The following is a 22,583-nucleotide window of genomic DNA, read 5'->3' as shown; positions in this document are numbered from 1 at the left end:
CATTCCTGTCACATGTCATCCAGCATCCAATCACCTTCAGTGACAAGGCCCCCACTATCACCCGTGTGGCCCATTTCTACCTTTTGACAGGGGTAAATGTATAAGGCACTTATCATAGTATCCTTCCCATCACAGGCACTCCAGAAATACATGATAGCTCTTAACTGTTTTATTTTTTTTTAACATCTTTATTGGAGTATAATTGCTTTACAGTGGTGTGTTCGTTTCTGCTTTATAACAAAGTGAATCAGTTATATATATACATATGTTCCCATATCTCTTCCCTCTTGCGTCTCCCCTCCCTCCCACCCTCTTAACTGTTTTTGTTGAAAAGTTTCGCCTTTGTTAAGATCTTTCTTCCTGGAATGAATCCCAATTAATCCTAGCTCTTACCTCCGATGATCCCATAGAACAGCTCTTTCAAAACATAGCCTTCAAATGTTAAAGAATTAAATAAACCATAACAATTCTTTCCATTTTATGTAACATTAAAAAAAAAAATCCCCTCTACTTGTTTGCTATTAGTTATGGTGGATCCCAAACCTATCTGCCCGTCAGAATTGTCTGAGGAGCTTTTACTAACTACTGATACCTGAATTTGTAGGACTGCTATGGGGCTCAAACATACACATTTTAAAAAAGTACCCCAGTTGATTCTGATGTATGTAGTTTGGAACCTGCAGCTCTAACCTATCGAGAGATAAATCAGAGTGGTGAGTGTCAGGGAGAAGAGGCTGTGATTTGCTAACCTGGTTGTAAAGCAGAGTTTCTCAGCTTCTGTGTTATTGACATTTTGGGCCAGATACTTATTTGTTGAGGGGGGCCCACCTGTTCATTTTAAGATATTTAGTAGCATCCTGAGCCTCTACATGCCAGTAGTCTGTTTCCCTCCATCCCCCGAGGTTTAACAAGTAAAAGGTCTCCAGATATTGCCAACTGTTCCTTGGAGGAGAAAATCACCCCAAGTTGAGAACTTGTACCACAAAGGATAGAAAAAATCATGGTTTTGATAGCTGGAGAATAGCTCAAGGTAGCTCTCAATACACTTCCTTCTCAATATCCTCTTGCCTAGATATTACAAGTGACTAATCATAAAATTTGGGGGCTGGATTAGTTCTGATTTATCATAAATAAATCAAGCATATTTCAGTTTTTCTAATTTTCTGACATAAAAAAATTGTGCATGGTCCTGTAATATACAACTAGTCCTAAAACACTGCTAGCCAGCCTCCCTCCCCTCCCCTCCCCTTCCCTTCCCTGGTATTAATAGTCATAACAATGATATATTCTCCAACAGCAGGAACAGAATCCTCCATTTAGATATTTCACTGCTTGTTCACCCTAATGCTCTGCTACTGATATGTATCCTTCTATGTAGACACCACCCTCCCTCCATCTCCTTCCCCGAACCACACAGACACTGACCATGAAGACACTGGCTTTAGAGGAAGAGTATGCTCCAGGACCAGCATCCTGTGAGCTCATGAGCTGTTATCTTTCTAAACTAGGTTCCTGTTCAACTCTGTCTTGCAGTGAGAGCTTATAAGAAAATTGTAGAATTGAGACACCTCCTGGAAATTGCTGAGAGCAACTGTAAACACTTGGGAGGCATAACAGAAGAAGATCTAAAGCAGAAGAAAGAACAGCTTGAGTCTGAAAAGTAATATCCTCAAAACTTTGATGGTTTGTTTTTACTTACCTTTCTAAATGCCATGTGAGGGTTTGTTGATCAACAACTTATTTTTTCATCCCCACCAAAGGGTGTGAGTTTCCAGCCTGTTTTCCTCCTAAGCCCCCAGATGGAGAAGGTGTTAAGATTTTTTAAAAATTGTGGTAAGGGACTTTCCTGGTGGCACAGTGGTTAAGAATCCACCTGCTAGTGCAGGGGACACGGGTTTGAGCCCTGGGACGGGAAGATCCCACATGCCGCGGAACAACTAAGCCCGTGCGCCACAACTGCTGAAGCCCGCGTGCCTAGAGCCTGTGCTCTGCAACAAGAGAAGCCACCGCAGTGAGAAGCCTGTGCACTGCAACAAAGAGTAGCCCCTGGTCACCGCAACTAGAGAAAGCCTGCGCGCAGCAACAAAGACCCAACACAGGTCTTAGTTGTGGTGCAAAAAAATTGTACACCAATTAAAAAAAATTTTTTTTAACTTTTTTAAAAATTAAAAATAATTGTGGTAAGATATACATAGCATAGAATATATCTTAACCACTTTTAAGGCAGAATTCAGTAGTGTTAAGTACATTCCACATTTTTGTACAACCATCCTCTAGAACTTTTTGTCTCGCAAAACTAAAACGCTAAGAAGAGTTCCTGTTTTCTGTTTTCGTTTTTTTTTTTTTTTTTTTTTTTTTTTTTGCGGTACGCGAGCCTCTCACTGCTGTGGCCTCTCCCGTTGCAGAGCACAGGCTCCGGATGCGCAGGCTCAGCGGCCATGGCCCTTGGGCCCAGCTGCTCCACGGCGTTTGGGATCCTCCCAGACCGGGGCACGAAACCGTGTCCCCTGCATCGGCAGGCGGACTCCCAACCACTGCGCCACCAGGGAAGCCCCTTCGTTTTTTTGAGACCACAGCTACTTTGAGCTTTTCAACCAACACAGTCTCTAGCCATCCCTATCGAATTGGACTGCTTGCTCACAAGTCACCAACCTAGTCCTATGTTCACGGACAGTGGCACCCCTCAGAACACTTGCATATTCCCTCACCTTTCACTTCCTGCACTTGAAATTGTCTCTCGGTACATATGGTACCTCTCTAGTTAATTAATGGCTGCTGGGATAGAGGATGCCAAGTGCTTATTTCCTCCCACTGCCTCTTTGCTTGTCTCTCTGCTTTCAACAGTGGACAGGGAACACAGGGAGACAGGAGGGGAGACTTCTAGTTTAATCAAAACATGGGTCTGGGGCCTCCCTGGTGGCGCAGTGGTTGGGAGTCCGCCTGCCGATGCAGGGGATGCGGGTTCGTGCCCCGGTCTGGGAGGATCCCGTATGCCGCGGAGCGGCTGGGCCCGTGAGCCGTGGCTGCTGGGCCTGCGCGTCCGGAGCCTGTGCTCCGCAACGGGAGAGGCCACAACAGTGAGAGGCCCGCATACCACAAAAAAAAAAAAAAAAAAAAAAAAAAAAAAAAAAAAAAAAAAAAACATGGGTCTGTAAAGAACAGTACACATGGATTCTCCGCTTCCCCTGCCCTTTCCTTTGGTTGGGTCTCTTTCCCTCATACTCTTAGAACCTCCTGTTTCTCTTGCATTCACCCTCTTCTGAATTTAATCTCAGTAAGAGGTCTGGTAAATGTATTCAGAGTAACATATAAATCTGATAAGATGGGTACTTGGGAGTTTGAACAGAAAACAAAATCTTAAGCCAAAATACTCTGTCTCTTAATGGGATTTTTAGGCACTAGGAAGTTGTGGTAGACCAAAAAGAAATTTTCTTTTTTTTAATCAGGGGCCTTCTTGGTATTTCATAAATCACATCACATAAGTAGCTGTCCACTGCCTGCCTCTCTCTCTCTCTCTCTCTCTCTCTCTCTCTCTCTCTCTCTCTCTCTCTATATATATATATATATATATATATATATATATATATATGTATGTATGTATGTATGTAGGTATGTATATTTTGGCTGCATCGCACAGCATGCGGGATCTTAGTTCCTTGACCAGGGATTGAACCCGTGCCCCCTCCAATGGAAGCGTGGAGTCCTAACCACTGGACCGCCAGGGAATTCCTGACTGCCTCTGTATTGATTAAAGTGTTTGAGATGTAGAATATTTTTAGTATTGGCCTCTGCCTAAGAACCTAGCCGAAAGTTCTTAGCTCCCTTGTAGTCTAGAAAAGTACTTCACGGTAGAGCAATTATTTCCTAGATAATGAGCTTTAAATTTTGTTCCCTTTACTTCTCTTCCAAGGCATATTACTGTATTACTGCTAGGGATGCTTGTAGTACTTCTGAGCACTACTGTATGGTAGGCACTGTATAAGCCTCTTGTATATATTGTTTCATGCAGTCTTCACAGCTCCATTAGCTATTATCTCAGTACGTGGATTAGGAAACCAAGACTGAACTTACAAGTTAAGTAACTCTGCATGAAGTCACAAAGGTAGGACTAAGGGTGGGGGGTGGAGACAGGATTTGTGTCTGAGTCTGTATGACTCCAAACCTATTATCCAAGGTCATTACAATTTTAATAATAGTCTTTAATGGAACTTTTAATTCTAATGTTCACATTTCAATGTGAAATGGTTATATTGATGTAAGTCATTAGAGCAGAATTTTTTTTTAATAAAGATTGCTTTAGCCTTTTTGCCAGATTGTAGTTTCTTATTAGCTGAGACTGCAGTATTTCCTCTGAGTAAGCTTTACTTCTTCTCTAGTATGTGTTTCTCACTTTGTGTTGAGTACATCTGAAGACATTTATTCTTGGGGTACAAACTCCTGATCTTATATCTAATTGTAAAGGAAACCTGGATAAGTATTAGTTTGAGGGATGTCCTTTTGCCTTTTTTGTTGTTGATTGGTTAGATGAAACTCAGAATACAGCAAAACGTGGTTGTGTTATTCTGTCCTGGGGCTGATTTTCTTTTCTCATTTGCTGAATTCTAGGTTTCCACAGTTAATGTTCTTCTTTCCTATATCCAACCTCAACCCCACTCACTTCCATACCAGAGCTACTACTGTATACTTTTAGATTGCCCTCCTTCAGACCTGACATCCAACTCAACATGCCTTGGGAGTTCTGATGCCCTCACCATCCAGCAATAAGGCAGAAAGAAACCCTGGTTGCAGTCCTAGCATCGCTTGTCTGGGTATATTTTAACATCTTCCTGATACTTCCTGTCTCCCAACTTCCTGTCCCTGCTCCCTCCCCCACCCCCCCCATCCTCTGCAGTCTGCTCATCATGTTAAAACCTAAGTCAGATAAACCTCACATATTGTTGACTGAAAGAAGCCAGGCACACAAATGAATATAATGTAAAATTTCATTTACAAGCAGAGACAAAACTAATCTAACACGATAGGTATTCCGAAGTGTGGTTACCTCTGCGAAGTGGGGGTTGCCTGGGAAGGGCATGAGGGAACTTTCTGAGATGATGGAAGTATTTTGTATCTTGGTAGTCATGGTGGATGCATTAGTGGAAACTCATTGAATTGTTTACTTGATATTTGTGTAATTCACTCAAAGTAAATTTTACATCATTAAAAAAAACAAAGCTAAACAAAGCAAAAGACATTTAAGTTAGAGCATGCCGTTTCTCTGTTGAGATCCTCTAATGGCTTCCCATTTCACTCAGAGTAAAAGCTGAGTCCTTGTTGCGACTTACCAGGCCCTACTTGTTCTGGCTCCCTTTTACCTCTCTGACTCTACTCCAGCCACATTGGCTTCTTTCTTCGAGTTCACCAGGTGTTCTTCTGCTTTAGGGCCTTTGCACTTGCTATTCTCTCTGTCTGGGTTGCTCGTCCCCCAGATGTCTACTTGATTATCTCTTATTTCCTTTGGGACTTTGCTCACAAGCCCCCTTCTCAGTAAGGCCTTCCCTGCTCATTGTGTATGGGGTATTAACCCCCTCCTCAACATTTCTATTACTTTCTTGCTTTATTTTTTTCTCCCTTAGCATTTATCACCTTCCAACATACTTATATTTACTTACTTATATTTAAATACATATATTTACTTATTTATTTTCTTTACTGTCTTCCACTACTGCTGCCAAGGTAGGCCCCACAAGGGCAGATTTGGCCTGTTTTGTTCACGACTTTTATCTCCAGTATGTATAGGTCAGTGCTGGCTCATAGTACACTCTCAATATATATTTGTTGAAAAAATGCTTTCTTTGTTTTATTTGCCTTAAATATAATGTATATAATGTATGGATACTTTTCACTATTACCAAAAATAATTGCTAGTTGATATTGGAGATTGAAACCAAATTTTTTTTGACAGGACTATCAAAGAGCTGCAGGGCCACCTGGAGTATGAACGACTATGCAGAGAAAAATTAGAATGTCAGCTGGATGAGTATCGAGCAGAGGTGGATCAACTCAGGGAGATGCTGGAAAAAACTCAGGTTCCCAACTTTGCGGCTGTGGTTGGTATCCTTAAGACATTTATCTTTCTCAAGAAGTAGTATACAGGAGTAGCTAAGAGTACCAGCTTTGGAGGGGGTATTTGGGTTTGAATCCTGGCTGCAGCCCTTTTTGGTTTGGACAAGTCATTTAACCTCTCTTTGCCTTATTTGTAAATTGGAGTTAATAACTTATATTTTCTAGAGTGTTGTAAGGAGTAAAGGAATATACATATACACATACATATATATATACACACACACTCACACATTACTCTATAAAACTATATATACATACACACACATATGTGTCTATCTACCTATCAGTTGGAATAGCAACCTGGTTCATATGTGTGCAGTAAGTTTTATTCTTGTATCATGTAAGGAAAAAAAATTTATAAGCAGAGTAATCAATAAGAATTCTGAGACAGCTATGGAGTATGTATGTTTTAATTCTAAATATTCAAAATAAACTGCTCTAAAAAGAAACTGACATGAGAAACAGATAACAAAGAACAAATGAAGAAAAGCAGGTGGAGTATAGAAAATAGAATGAAAGTGACAGCAAGAAACCCCCAATGGTGCTTGTATTTCAGGCCATCCAGTCTCAGTAGAGCAGGCAGAAAGCTCACCAGGGAAACTTTGACCCTCACTCTCCTCTGCTCTGAAGATGTGGCCTTTGTGGACAGTTCCTGTGACATAGTGTAGGGATTCAGGTACGTTTCATATTTTCCTTCCATAGGGAATTTTTTTCCTCAGTCCTTGTGGGTAAGTTAATTTTGTTCCATATCTACATCACCTCAAATATGATATATAATAAAAACTTCCTGGCTTCTTTTTATTTTGTACAAACTAATCATTAGTCTCTTTAATAACCACTTAAAAATATTAATATATGTGCTTGTTGTAAAATGTTAAAAACAGGGCAGACGCTTCTCCCCATACCAAGTTCCACTCTCCAGAGAAGCTGCTGTTAATGGTTTGGTCTCATATTAGACAACATTCTTTTCATCTGCAAATGTGTGTATTTCTGTATAAAAATTCACTTTCTCTGGGTTTTGGTATCTCACAAGTGCTTAATTTTCCAAGAGATAGAAATAATCATCATAATTAATCCATTATCTTCATTTTTGCAGTGACCATCTTACACCACGTTTAGCCTCTGGGGACACTTTAGTATGGAGAGGCTGGCTGGGGCAGTCATGTGGTGTTGGCTAGCGGACACACACCTTTTATAAACTACCACTGACACTCCAGATCTGCTCCCTCTCTACCTTGTGGCAGGAACTCTGCCTATTCTAGTCTCCTCAGAGGCAAGAACATACATTGTTCTTCGCTAGCTAGCTGCCTAGATCTTTTGGAGATCACCCAAGCTGCACACCTTTTGAGTCGATGCAGATTGATGGTCTACATAGAAAATTTTTGGTTTTTAGCTATTTAAAATTATTCTTTTCTTGCCCAGAAATGTCTGTTCCCAGGGTGGTTTGATGTCACACACTAATAGAGCACATCCTTCCTAAGACCTTGCTCTCTACCAACAATGTGAAGCTTTCAGGAGTGCTGACTCGAGGTCCCTGTACTCTGGGCCCATCGTTTTTTGCGGTCCTGCTGTAGGTTACACGAGTTTTTGTAAATGAGCAAATGTCACTGACCTCTCATGGCAGCTGCTTATTTTCTGTTCTGCAAAAGCTTCTGGGTCTCAATTTCCTCATCTTTAAAATGAGGATAACACCTACCTCATGGGATGGTATTGATATTAGATAAAATACTGTGTAGAACTCCTGAGGTATTTTCTGTCTACTAGTATTCACGGTATTATATTCTCCCTTCCTCATATCCTTCTCTTTTTTCCTTTCTTTCAATTTTCTACATTTGAGTTGTATAAACAGTCAGTGGATAAATGTGTGTAGCCCTATGCGTCTGAAAGGAGGAGGAATCAGTTTATTGTGGAGTCTAAATATGTAAAGTATAAATAAAATGAACTTTTGATTCAGTGCTCATTTATATAGAGGCTTTAAGAAGCTCTGACTAAATGTCTCCTGCCACCTTCTGGTAAAGACCTATGATTGCATATGACTTTTTCCCCTGTAAAAGAATCTGCAAGAGCATAATTTTTAGCCAGAAAAAAAATTCCTAGGATAGTCTGACATAATGCACTTAAATAGGTTTTTTATAATAACTGGTTTTGATGATAATAATAAATTTTTATAGTGCTTTTTCACATATTATCTCAGCCTGCATTAACCCACTTCACCAGCCTTATTGTTTTCTATTCTACACGTCGCCTACCTTTTCTGAACTTGCCCCACACTTTCCTACCCTCAAGCCTTTGCTCGTTTTGTCCATATACCTTGAAGCCTGTCAACTCTGCCTCTCAAAATCCTCTTTAGGAACCATCTTGTTCATCAACCTTGTCCTAACGCCCCTGACCACAAATGGTCTCTCCTCCTTTCAGCAAGCACTTTGTACTGCTCTGAGGTCACCTCATCATTTGTATTATAGTTTAATTGGCTACTTTACACAGAGCACTGAAAATTTAAGTTCTGTGAGATCATCTAACTTGCCTTGATTAATAGGATCATCATCATCCACAGTTACTGAGTACTTGCTATGTGTTGTGCTCAGTGCCAGGAACTTTATACCTGGCAGATGTTATTATCCTCATTTTACAAATAAGAAACCAAATCTCAGAGAAAATAAGGAGTTCGCGTAAAGTCACACAGCTTGTTAGATGGGCAGCCATGATTTGAACCTAACTGCCTAACCCCCTTTTAATGACACTTGTTACTGCCAGTATAGCGCCCTTGCCTTTCCAGCTCACTCACTGTGCTTATGAGAAGATTTAGTTTGAAAAATTGGTCTTTAAATTTTTTTTTTAAAGAAGATGTTGGGGGTAGGAGTTTATTAATTTTATTTATTTATTTTTGCTGTGTTGGGTCTTCGTTTCTGTGCAAGGGCTTTCTCCAGTTGTGGCAAGCGGGGGCCACTCACTATCGTGGCCTCTCTTGTTGCGGAGCACAGGCTCCAGACGCGCAGGCTCAGTAGTTGTGGCTCACGGGCCCAGTCGCTCCGCGGCATGTGGGATCCTCCCAGACCAGGGCTCGAACCCGTGTCCCCTGCATTGTCAGGCAGATTCTTAACCACTGCGCCACCAGGGAAGCCCGGTCTTTAAAATTTTTGATGTTAGCTCTTCAAATAAGTGAATTTATTTATGAAAATTTAAATATAAAATTTATAGTAATTTGATAAAATGTTACTTATACTGGAATTATACACAGTAATTCAAACATTTATTTCAAGATATGTCTTAAATACAAAGTTGAGGTGATGAAGCTTCCAAAATATAACACAGTGGGATATCTTTGTGACCTTGGGGTAGAAAAAATATTGATAGATTCAACTTTATTAAAATAAGACTTCACTTTATCAAGGACAACATTAATAGATTGAAAAGGCAAGCCAAAGAGTATGAAAATATATCTCCTTCCTTCTTATTTTCCTTCCTTCTATCCAAAAGCACAAAGAACTTACACAAACCAGTATGAAAAAGACAGACAACCCAGTAAAAAAACGGGCAAGACATGATCAAGCACTTTACAAAAGAAGATATCCAAGTGGCCAATAAACATGAAAATGTACTCAGAAGTGTTACCAGAATTATTAGTTATCACAAATATAAATTAACACCCAACAGGTGTCAATATACCACCAAAATGGCTAAAATTAAAACAATACAAAACAGACATTACCAAGTATTGATGGGGATGTGGAGCAAGTGGAACTCTTATACACCACTGGTGGAGTGTAAATTGATTTTAATCACTTTGGACAATTGTTTGGCCATATTGAGTAAAGCTGAACATATACACATCTGTGACTCACTTCCCAGTGCAATGAGTACATGTCTCTTCATGTACACAGATGGGCACCAAAAGATATGAACAAGAATATTCATATTAGCATTATTATAAATATCCCCCAAACTAGATGAAAAATTCCATCAACAGTAAGAATAAATACATTTTGGTGTAATCATACAATGGAATATTATAAAGCAATGGAAATGTATGAATTACTGCTCTACACATCACTGGCCAACCTGGAACTGGTAATATTCTATGAATACTTCTGTGTTTAACTTACCCTTGTTTTCTACCTACAAGGATGTGGAACCGGGTTGGGCTTTGATATGGTCTCTGCTGGGCTTCTCCCTGTCCTCTGACATCCTAGCCTGTGAGCCTGTAAGAGTCCTTGGAGCAATCTGAGGGCTTAAGTGAGTTTATCCAATCTGAGCTGTTAGTCTAAGGAAGTTCTAGAAGTTTGTGATTTTTCTCTCTCTATTGGTTATACTGCTTTGACACTGATAAGAGACTGTTCTGGTAATCAAAGTGGGATTTATCTCCTTTTAGTTGTGTATGCTTCCCAAAACTTATCAGATTGCATGAAATTGTTTTAAAAACAAGAATTCCATATACCCAGGCAATAATTTGTAGACACATAACCTGTCAACAGTTTCACGCAGTATTATTAATCTCTTCAACAAATCTGTAAATTCTTTCAGATGGAAACTGGTTAATATTTAAAATATATACATTTTCACACAGGGGTGGTTGTTTAATTTACACTTAGAATTGCTTTAGGTGCCTAAGCACCATGATTCATGTGTTTAATATCTCAGTGTTGCAGTTCTCTTTTCCTGAGTTTGGGAGAAAACACATATTAGGGAGAAATATGTTTCTGGCTATAATTTATGATGAGGAAATGAGTAATCTTGGTGAAGAATGTTCCCCAAATGCAGAAACTTCTGGAATTTGAAAGTTTGGAACTTTCGACGAACACTTACTGGAGGCCTGTTGAGTGCCAAGCACATATTTTCTTTTGAACCAGTTTACAGTAAGGCTTGCTTGGTTTGATAGAACAACTTACATATTTGATGTTAGTAGATGCTTTGGTATTTGACCACTATTTATAGAGTATTTGGGATTGTTTAAACTCCTTTAGGAGTTAGCATATATGAAAAGTAAAGGAAAATAAATATTAACTGTTTCTGAAAGTCTGGTAACTATTAAGCACTAGAAAATTGGCTACCTCTGACAAGTAGCTTCCTCTCTTTTCCTACATTTTCTATATCCTTTCTCTATCTAGTTGAATGAGGTTAGTAAACTCCTGCCCTACCTCAGTGTTCTTCTTTCCTAGACATTTTTTCATTCATCCCCTAATGATCTTGAGGACCTCTTGAAAGCTGGGGAGTGAACTGAGCACCTTTTATATCTGCTATTCCACCACAGACTCCTGAGTGGGAACCAGATCTCATTCCTTTTTGTATACCTGTAGCACAGTATATACAGTATACAGTGTAGTTTTAGGAACTGAATGAGCAAATTTTTTGCTGGAAGACAGGATGGAGGAATGGTTACAACATCAACTTTGGTGTTGGACAAAATTTGGATTTGAATCCTGCCATTTACTTAGTTTTGTGACCTTGGGAAAAGTTGATTAACCTCTTTGATTTCTGTCCTTGTATCTATAAAATGTTGGTAATACAACCTACTTCACCTTGTTATATATGTAAAGTATGAAATACAGTGGGTACCATATGCTAAGCCCCGTAAAAGGTTTGTTGTCACTGGTCTTCAAACTGGTTGGCAAGCTTTTTCAAGAGAAGGGACCATCACATTGCCCTATGCCCTCCAGTGCCTGGCCACTATAAGGGAGGGCCAGCAGATTCCCCATTTATTCCCCTCTCAAGGGGGAGGGAACATGTGTGGTTCTGTTTTCCTGGGTGGTGTTGGAAAAACAGCAGTTTGCTTCTATGTTCACACACTACTATGAGTTAAGCTGACTGACCTTATTAGCAAAGGTGTAGGTGGGAACACCTTGGGGAATCCTACCTCCAGCCAGGGGCTCTCCTGATGGACATGTGGCCTTGTGATGTTCCTGAAACTCCTGCATTCAGATCTGTCCTGCCCAACTGGGCACAGAGCATTTTTCTGACTAGAAGAATTATTCAAAGATGACTAACATCTACTGAGTATCCACTGTGTTTCTAGTCCTCTCTTACTCCTTCCCAGAGCACTTATTAAGAATCTTCTGTGCTAGGTACTGAGAGTACCACAACGGATGAGAAATATTCAGAAACAGTGTGTGGCAGGACAAAGTGAAAGAGACGAGCAGTTGAGGGATGTTTTGTGAACAGAGAAGGAAATACAGGATCCAGGAAATGGGATTCCTAACAGAATGGGGCTTGCAAAGAATCCAGAGGATGCCATGCTAAATGCTTTGTGTTATTTTGTTTAGTAATATGTTGTAAAATGTTGGTCTAAAATAGAAGCAGAAACAACAAGGTGTTGTTCTGTGTGGGGGATGTATGAGGTAAAGGTAGGACTGGATGATTTCTCAAGGTGCCTCCCAGTCTGATGAATCAGCACAATATGAACTGGTACTTCTGATATAAGTATTTACACAAAAGTCTAAAAGAAAAGAAATATAAACCAGAGTTGAAAATGTTGTCATGGTTAAATTTTTTCTTTTGGAACAGTAACGTAGAAAGACAAAAATGTGGCTAGCATAGAAATCTTATTTGGCTCTCTTTTCCTTTGTAGGAAGATGACCCTTCCTGTGAGTCAAGCAAAGAGAAGAGGCGAGTGAAGAAAAAGGTGTCTTCTGGGGGAGTTTTTGTGAAAAGGTACTAATCAATGAAATAACTTTAAATAAACTTGCTTGATTTTTCTTTTATTTTTAAATTGATATAAATGTAAATCTATAAATTCTTTTCAGAATTACTCTGACATGCTGTTATTCCAGTTCTGAAGGCAGAAGTGTATAATGTCAAAGGGATTAAAATTATATGGACTCAGTTGTATTCCCCCTCCCAATATACTTTTTATATATTTATGTAGGCAAGTCAAAACTCTAGATTTATGAGTAGTTAATTTTGCAAGTATTGACATAAACTTTACAATATAAGAGAACAACAGTAATCAAAAGGTCTAGTTATAAAGATTATTAGAAGTTCTATTATGGCTTCATAATAGATTTATATTTCTTTTACTTTCTCTAGAGAGTACCATTTTACTAGTGTAGGTATAGCTTTTCTTCCAACTTTTCAAATGACTTGATTTTTTAAAAAAAATTTATTTTATTGACGTATAGATATATAATGTTAATTTCTGCTGTACAACAAAGTGATTCAGCTATACACACACACACATTCTTTTCCATTATGGTTTATCACAGGATATTGAATATAGTTCCCTTTGCTATACACTAGTATCTTATTTGTTTATCCAGTCTATATTTAATAGTTTGCATCTGCTAATCTCAAACTCCCAATCCATCCCTCCTCCACTTCTCTCCTCCTTTGGCAACCACAAGTTTGTTCTGTGTTAGTGAGTCTGTATCTGCTTGGTAGATAAGTTCATTTGTGTCATGTTTTAGATTCCAAATATAAGTGGTATCATATATCTGTCTTTCTCTGATTTACTTCATTTAGTATGAAGTAAATGTTGCTGCAAATGGCATCATTTCATTCTTTTTTTATGGCTGAGTAGTATTCCATTGTGTATCTATACCGCATCTTCTTTATCCATTCAATTGTTTTTTCTTTTTTTTTTTTTTATGGTACGCGGGCCTCTCACTGTTGTGGCCTCTCCCGTTGCAGAGCACAGGCTCCGGATGCGCAGGCTCAGCGGCCATGGCCCACGGGCCTAGCCGCTACGCGTCATGTGGGATCCTCCCGGACCGGGGCACAAACCCGCATCCCCTGCATCTGCAGGCAGACTCCCAACCACTGCGCCACCAGGGAAGCCCTATCCATTCAGTTCTTGATGGACACTTAGGTTGTTTCCATGTCTTGGCTATCGTGAATAGTGCTATGAACATAGGGGTACGTGTATCTTTTTGAATTATAGTTTTGTCTGGGAATATACCCAGGAGGTGGGACTGTTGGATCATATGGTAGCTCTATTTGTAGTTTTTTGAAGGCACCTCCATACTGTTTTCCACAGTGGCTGCACCAATTTACATTCCAACTAACAGTTTAGGACAGTTCACTTTGCTCCAGACCCTCTCAGCATTTGTTATTTGTAGGTTTTTTTTAATTGTGCTTACATTTTTTTAACATCTTTATTGGAGTATAATTGCTTTACAGTGAGTGTTGTGTTAGTTTCTGCTGTATAACAAAGTGAATCAGCTATACATATACATACATCCCCATATCTCCTCCCTCTTGGGTCTCACTCCCCCCCTCCCTATCCCACCCCTCTAGGTGGTCACAAAGCACCAAGCTGATCTCCCTGTGCTATGTGGCTGCTTCCCACTAGCTATCTATTTTATGTTTGGTAGTGTTTATATGTCCATGCCACTCTCTCACTTTGTCACAGCTTACCCTTCCTCCTCCCCGTGTCCTCAAGTCCCTTCTCTAGTAGGTCTGCGTCTTTATTCCCATCCTGCCCCTAGGTTCTTCATGACCATTTTTTTTTTTTTTTAGATTCCATATATATGTGTTAGCATATGGCTATTTGTTTTTCTCTTTCTGACTTACTTTACTCTATGACAGTCTCTAGGTCCATCCACCTCACTACAAATGTTGCCATTCTGACCAGTGTGAGGTGGTACCTCATTGCAGTGTTGATTTGCATTTCTCTAATGATTAGCAATGTTGAGCATCTTTTCATGTGCCTATTGGCCATGTGTATGTCAAATGACTTGAGTTTTAAAAAGCATCTGAACTTAGGAGAAAAAGACAAGTAAGTTTTAGAAAAGGACTTTTTACAATAACAACCAAATATCTCCAGGGAAGTTTACATAAAATGAAAATCAGCTCTCATAAAAAGAAAAAAAACCGTAACGCATGTTTGCCAAAAATATACATTTAAATAATCTGCTTTAGAATTCAACCATTGTTTTGTCTTGCAAGCCTTATAAGAAAGGAATAACAGGGCTTCCCTGGTGGCGCAGTGGTTGAGAGTCCACCTGCCGATGCAGGGGACACGGGTTCGTGCCCTGGTCCGGGAGGATCCCACATGCTGTGGAGCGGCTGGGCCTGTGAGCCATGGCCACTGAGCCTGCGCGTCTGGAGCCTGTGCTCCGCAATGGGAGAGGCCACAACAGTGAGAGGCCCGCGTACCACAAAAAAAAAAAAAAAAAAAGGACTAACAGAGACGAGGTTGACTGGACAGGATGAAAAATATGTGGCTTTATTATTCTTTCTCTTTTTTCTCTTTTCCCTTGACTTTGCTGACCAAAAAACCACCATGGCATTTCATTTCAGTTCTGACTTCAATTCCCTCACTTTTCCCACCCCACCCTTTTCTTCCTTGAGCTAGCAAAGACGTGTGACTCTCTTGGGGCACTTGTCTAGTTTCTGCCTCCCTTTGAAGATCTGATTGCTGGCTTTGAACTTGCTTCACTTCCCACCATACCCCAGACTGCCCATCTCTAGGCCCTGGCAAGTACCTTATATGGACAGGCCATTTTGGCCCAGTATCATCAGGACCAGTTTGCCCTGACACGAGTGCATTTGATTGCTAAGACCAGTTCAGCCTGGTCAAAGGCCTGTAAGCAAGTGTTCAAAAATGGCTTACCTATCCTTTTCATAACCTTTATAGTCATTATTGTTAAGTTTCTCTGTGGTTTCCAATAGGCTTTCAATCTGTAGTAAAAACAGCTGTCAACATTTATTGGGCAGTTACTATGTGTGTGATCTGTATCAAGTCCTTTACATGTATTACTGCTTAATTCTCACCACAGCTGTATGAAGAGAGGTACAGCATTTCATACATGGAGATTAAGAAAGTCACCCAGAGTCACACAGCAATGTAGAGCTGGGATTCTAACCTTAGGAGGGGAATTTCAGAGTCTGCATTCTGGAATTCCCAAAGCCAACATTTCTCTTACCTTCTGGGACTACACACAGCCTTACTTTTTCCTTCTAGCCTGATGACTCTAAAGTAATCCCAACCCTGGAAGTAGTTTGTTACACTTCCTCCTGTTTTCTCAAGGCCACATCTCCAGTCTCTGTACAAGTGAGGTAGGAAATACCAGAAGAGTGTTGTAATAGAAGCATGCACCCTTGTGGCAGAGGTTCCCTGGATGTCTCCCAATACCTCTTCTCCCCTTTTTCTATAGTATTAGGGTTTACCTGGGCTTGTGGCTGCTCAGGATAAGGACTGACTTCCCAGTCTTCTTTTGCAGCTAAGATACCAAGTATGGCCAATAGAGTGTGAGCGAAAATGGTGTGTAAAACCTTAGGGGTCATGTCCCTAAAGGGAAAGGGCTTTCCCACACCTTTCCCTTTCTTCTTCTGGAATGTGGGGTGGTAGTGAGTCACTGAACTTTGCAAATGAGAGCACTACCAGGGGTGATGGAGCATAAGACAAAAAGGAGCCAGGACACATGGAAAGAAGAGCCTGGACTTAGCAAGAGCATTGCTAAGTATTAGCAAAATGCAAATCACAACTACAGTGAGTTCTCAGAGAACTCAACTTGGACATTACTCTTACTATTGAGTAAGAGCATAAAATCTTGAGTTAAAGTCTTGTGACTTATCTGCTGTGTGATCTTGGCAACTTCACCTGTGTGAAGTTACAACTGTGTGACCTTAACTTCACTTACCTGGTTTCTTTAGCTGTAAAATGAGGATAATACCACCTACCTAAGAGGACTGTGGTGAAAAATAGGTGAGTTGATATATATCATTTAGTATATTCACTGTTATATACATAGTCAATGTAGCTATTCTACAAAATGACAATCACTAATTTTAGTGTTGGTGATGACCATAGTGCTTTCCACTGCCTCATTTTTTTCCCCTTTATAAGTAGAGAGATGTGGAGCTCACCTCCTCCCACAAGTACATCAAGAAATCCATCCACAAGTGGAATAGTTCTCACAGAACACCCACTGAATGCTTTCAGATCTCATACAACCAAAGCTTCAAGAAGGATCCCCATGTAACTGGGTAGGATGAAGGGAAAAGGGAGAAGAGGAGGAATTGGGATGGGACCTGCACCCCTGGGAGGGAGCTGTGAAGGAAGAATGCTAACCTCACCCTGGGAAACTCCTTCACCAGCTGGGAGGTGTGCCAGGACAGATAGATAGGGAGCTTCAGAGGCTGAAGAGGAGGGTATGGGAGTTGGCTTGAGGCACTGCAGGGTACGGAGAGACCAATGCAGAAGGTCCTGACCACGTCACCACACTTCCCAGCCCAAGATGTGCGCCTGCTGGTGTGCAGAGTGACTGGGTGCTGAAACTCGGGCTTCAGCAGACAGACCTGAGGAGAGGACTCGGTTTGGTCACATGGAGACAGACCAAAGGGTCTGGAGCATGGTCCGGACCATAACTGGGGGCATGTGCTTGTGGAGGTGGGGCTGAAAGCTGAACTGATAGCTGGCCATCCCACTGTGGTTGCTGGGATGCAGCTTTGGCAGGTTCCTGCTCTGGTGGACTTTTCACTGGGCCCGCACACGTGTGCCTGAGGGCGCTGTGGGCCGACTGTCTGAGGGTTCAGGGGATGCAGCTCCAGTGGGTTTATGCGGTGGTGGCTTGGTGAGTGAGTATGCTCTGAACTTAGTACCAGGGCCCCCAAGAGGAGGTGGGCCCAAAGGGCAGTGCCAGCAACACTGATCTTTGTGGGTGCACACACCGGGTGGCAGGTGGCATCACAGAATCCCACGTCTTGGCAGGCAGCTCCTGGGGAGGAACATGCAGTGGCTCCTCTCCCAGAGGGAGCACTCCAGTCCTGCCTACTTCACACCACAGCTTGGAACCAGATCCGGGGATTTGCACTACAACAACTGGGGAGCAGACCCTGCCCCTGACAGGGCTGTGACACCCACAGAGCAAAGAGGAGGCCTTGCTCAACATCCAGTGTGGGCTCTGACACTAATCACACTCCCCTATCAAGGGGATAATGGCCAGCACACACACAGGAAAGATGTGGCAAGCATCAATACGAAAAACAGCCCTTGCGCCAAAGATGTTGGACTCAGGCAGGCTACACTGGGATGCCCCCACATAAAAACAGCCCTTCCAGACCACAGTAGATAACTGCTTCTCCTAAATTCGTAGTCAGAGAAATATAAGAAAAAAGAAGCAAAGGAATTACTCCCAATTAAAAGAACAAGAGAAATCCCCTGAAAGGACAAACAGTGAAACAAACCTCTACAGTCTACCAGACCCTGAGTTCAAAAAGGAGGTAATAAAAATGCTGAAGGAATTAAGAAATGCTATTGATAGAAATGTAGATCACTGTACAAGGAACTAGAAACTGTAAAGAGGAGCCAATCAAAATTAGACAACTCAATTGCCGAGATGAAAACCGAATCTAAAGGCAATAAACAGCAAAGTAAATAATGCAGAAGAACAAATAAGTGATCTGGAAGATAGAATAATGGAGATCACCCAGTCAAAACAGCAGACAGAACATATGCTATCTATGGGATAATATAAAGCACACCAATCTACTACGTCTAATAGGGTTCCCAGAAGAAGAAGAAAGAGAAAAGGGGATTAAAAATGTATTCGAATAAATTATGGCTGAAAAGTTCCCAAACCTAAAGAAGGTATTAGATATCCAGGTCCAGGAAGCACAGAGGGTTCCAAACAAGATGAACTCAAACAGACCTACTCCAAGATATATCATAATTAAAGTGGTAAAAGTTAGGATTCTAAAGGCAGCAAGAGAAAAACAGTTATAAGGGAACCCCATAAGGCTATCAGCTGATTTCTCTACAGAAACTTTCCTGGCCAGAAGGAAATGGCAAGATATATTCAAAGTCCTGGAAGGGAAAAACCTGCAACCTAGGATATTCTACCCAGCAAGATTATCATTTAGAATAGAAGGAGACAAAAAGAATTTCTCAGACAAGCAAAAACTAAGAGAGTAAACAGCAATACTAAACCTATCTTAAATATTGAAAGCTCTTCTCTAAATTGAAAAGAAGCAACAATCTATAGGAAAGGGAAAAATCACAATAGAAAAGGTAAATATATAAAAGGATTGAAGATCATTTAAATAAGACAGTACACAGTTAAACAATCCAAAAAATTCGTGAAAATGATTGAACAGAAAAGGATAAACATGAAGATGTAAAATAGGACATGAAAATCACAAAATGTAGGGAAGGGGAGTAAGAAATGTAGATCTTTTAGAATGTGTTTGAGCTCATATAACTACCAGTCTAAAGCAAGTAGATACAGTGACAGTTTAACATAGTTGAAAACCAGAGTAACCACAAATCAAAAAAACAAACAATAGATTCCCCAAAACCCAAAAGGAACTCAGGCATAATAAAAAAGAAAACTATCAAATCACAAAAGGAAACATAAGAAGAAAGGAACAAAGAAGAAATACAAAATCAACTGGAAAACAAGGTTTAAAATGGCAATAAATATATACTTATCAATAATTACTTTAAATGTCAATGCACTAAATGCTCTGATCAAAAATCACAGAATGGCAGATTGGATAATAAAACAAGAACCTACAATATACTGCCTACAGGAGACACACTTTAGGGTGAAGGACACACATAGATTGAAAATGAGGGGATGGAAAAAGATATTTCATGCAAATGGAAATGACAAGAAAGGGGGGGTAGTAATACTCATATAAGACAAAATAGACTTTAAAAAACAAAGGCCATAAAGAAAGATAATGAAGGACACTGTATAATGATAAAAGGATCAATACAAGAAGAGGGTAGTACACTCATTAACATATATGCACTCAATATAGGAGCACCTAAATACATAAAACAAATGCTACCAAACATAAAGGGAGAAATTGACAGTAATACAATAAGAGTAGGAGACTTTAACACTGCAGTGTCATCAATGGACACAGATCTTCCAGACAGAAAATTGATATGGCAACAGAGATCCTAAATGGCACGATAGAACAGTTAGACTTAATTGATATCTTCAGGACATAACACCCCCCCAAAACCAGTATACACATTCTTTTCAAGTGCACATGGGACATTCTCTAGGATAGACCACATACTAGGACACAAAACAAGCCTCAACAAATTTCAGAATAGAAATTATTTCAAGCATCTTTTCTGACCACAACCCATGACATTTTTCACAACTAGAACAAATAATCCTAAAATTTATATGGAACCACAAAAGACCCAGAATTGTGAAAGCAATTCTGAGGAAAAAGAACAAAGCTAGAGGCATAACCCTCCCAGACTTCAGACAATACTACAAAGCTACAGTAATCAATACAGTGTTGTATTAGCACAAAAACAGACATCTGGATCAATGGGACAGAATAGAGAGCTGAGAAACACACACATGTATGGCCAATTAATCTTCAGCAAAGGAGGCAAGAATATACCATGGAGAAAAGACAATCTCTTCAATAAGTGGTGCTGGGAAAACTGGACAGCTACATGTAAAAGAATGAAATGAGAACATTCTCTAACCCCATATACAAAAATAAACTCAAAAAAATGAACTGATATAAGGACCTAAATAATACCTTTATTTACTGATAAAACTGATATTGGAGAATGTGGTTAATATCTTCAGTCCAGTAAACTTATCACTGACCCCTGAATCGGACAGACTTACCTTGTCCCAAGTATCATTGTACTAGAGCAGGCCTCACCCTGCAGAGGTGAACTTGATCCTACAGGAGCAGAACAGAATGAATGCCCTTCTGTAGACAGGCTGGTCCCAAACAAGAATGGGGAGAAGTGGCTGGGCTACTTGGGCCTTGTTTCTCCTTTCACCTTACTTAATCACCTAGGGCAGGGTGGTTGAAGGAAGAGTGATTACAATGTTATGCTATTGGAGCTTCCTTCACATGGAGGAAAGAAATACTTCCTCTCAATATTCTAGCATATTTTAAATCGTAACAAATGAATAATTTACCTGTTTACTGTCTGTCTTCTCCAACTAAGATTGTCAGTTCCATGATAAGGAAGCCATGTTCAGCTCTGTGCACATGGGTACCAGCATGTTGTCTGGCCCGTAGCAGGCATTCTTATTTACTGAGTGAGCAAATGTACTGTAGAGATTATTACAATGGAACCTATATGGTCTTTATTTACGAATCCAAAACAAATATATCTACAGTGTGCCAAGAATTTTCTTAGGCAAGAGGATTCTGAGATATTTTGAATCAAAATACAGAAAGTTTTGTTTTGAAAACAAGCCAGCTGTTAGCTCTTTGAAAAAAACTTAGTTGGAGAGCCTCTGATTCTCACTCGCTGGACCATACAAGGTCAGTCTTTTGACTGCTCTATACTTTAGATTCCTTATTTATAACTAAACAAATTTGCAACAAAGAAATCCTGTATGATTTACAGTTGTTCAAGCAAACAAGAAAACTCTGGTTCAGTTTCTATGAGCTATCAAAAGGATAAAGACAAAATGCCTGTCTATCTCAAATCAATCAGGTTTTGAATGGCATCCTTTCAACATAATGAAATAAAGACATATATAAAAAACAAAGACAAAATACACCTTCCCATTCTAAAACATTTCCTTTAGTCCATATGTACTTTAAATAATCTTGTATTAAGTTCCTACTGCAACTTTCAATGTTCAGAGTAAATCCATCCTGGCACAGTGTTTGTTCTAAGAAGTCAACAGCAGCAGGAGTAGGAGCATAATATAGTAGTTTCACTGTTATTTCCAGAGTCTATAAAATCCCAATGCTATTGCCAGGCAAGTAAACACTGAGGCTGTGAAAAGAAGAAAACATGTTATAGGTAATGCATTTGTGATTATCTTGCAGAGACAAAGAGAATAATGTCATCTTCAATTTAAATTGAAAGAAAAATCAGGAAATCCAACCAATTTTCTTTTTTTCTTTGCCTGCATTGCGTGGCATGTGGGATCTTAGTTTCCCATCAAGGGATCAAACCCACGCCTCCTGCATTGGAAGCATGGAGTCTTAACCACTGGACCACCAAGGAATTCCCAATCCAACCAATTTTCTACTTTAGGTTTTTAATTCCCTAGAAAATTAAGCTAAGGATAAAGGATATCCATTAGGGCTAGATTAATATCAATTCTTCTTAAAAGCTTCCTGTATTTTAAACCAGAATAAGGATGACAGTAATTTAAAAGTGTACATTATGTCAGTTAGAATCTATAAAGTGTTTAAAGTCATTATTAACATTAGCATTATTAACAATGACTACTTTAAATAATTACAAACTCTAATTTTAGAAATAATTTATAAGTGAAAAACCACCTTTCTTACATGTACTAAAAAATTACATAGTTAAGCCAGTAAAATAGACATCCATATCATCCATAAGAAAATTTTAATTGACTTTTCAGTACATTTAAAAATGATTTCATGCCTGCTGAGCTCCCATGCCAGTCCCCTGCCCTCCAAGGCTCCCCCTTCCCCCCCTCCATAGCTGCATTTGTACTGGGGGCATAGGAGGGAGGCTGGGGAGATCAGGAGTGGCAGGCAGGAGGGGCTCTCCCAGACCCCAGACTGGAAGAGCAGGAGAGGAGAGGAGGGCATTTGCCCTGCCCACTCCAGCCCAG

General features: G+C 40.1%; 2 protein-coding genes across 6 annotated transcripts in view; one reads left to right on the top strand and one right to left on the bottom strand.

The window, feature by feature from the left end:
- ANKRD42 (ankyrin repeat domain 42) overlaps window positions 1-22,583 on the top strand; it is a gene marked incomplete at its 5' end in the record, with an annotated part of 71,057 nt that overhangs the window by 44,529 nt on the left and 3,945 nt on the right. Inside the window, 3 exons of one of the 2 annotated variants that reach the window (XM_079707377.1) lie at window positions 1,534-1,660; window positions 5,945-6,086; window positions 12,668-12,750. In XM_079707377.1, the coding sequence (XP_079563503.1) occupies window positions 1,534-1,660; window positions 5,945-6,086; window positions 12,668-12,750 (352 nt within the window). Of the gene's footprint in view, window positions 1-1,533; window positions 1,661-5,944; window positions 6,087-12,667; window positions 12,801-22,583 lie in introns of those variants that run through there. The other variant, XM_079707378.1, reaches the window with a different exon arrangement.
- The window catches only part of CCDC90B (coiled-coil domain containing 90B), a gene marked incomplete at its 3' end in the record, with an annotated part of 51,896 nt that continues 51,020 nt past the window's right edge, over window positions 21,708-22,583 (bottom strand). For all 4 annotated transcript variants that reach the window (XM_079707380.1, XM_079707379.1, XM_079707381.1 and 1 more), the window contains one exon: window positions 21,708-21,763. In XM_079707380.1, the coding sequence (XP_079563506.1) occupies window positions 21,708-21,763 (56 nt within the window). The remainder of the gene's footprint in view (window positions 21,764-22,583) is intronic.

Source organism: Hyperoodon ampullatus (assembly GCF_949752795.1).
Source record: "Hyperoodon ampullatus genome assembly, chromosome: 7".
NCBI classification, from domain to species: domain Eukaryota; kingdom Metazoa; phylum Chordata; class Mammalia; order Artiodactyla; family Ziphiidae; genus Hyperoodon; species Hyperoodon ampullatus.
The sequence above is the reverse complement of the archived record's forward strand: the minus strand, read 5'-3'. Positions and strand labels throughout refer to the sequence as shown.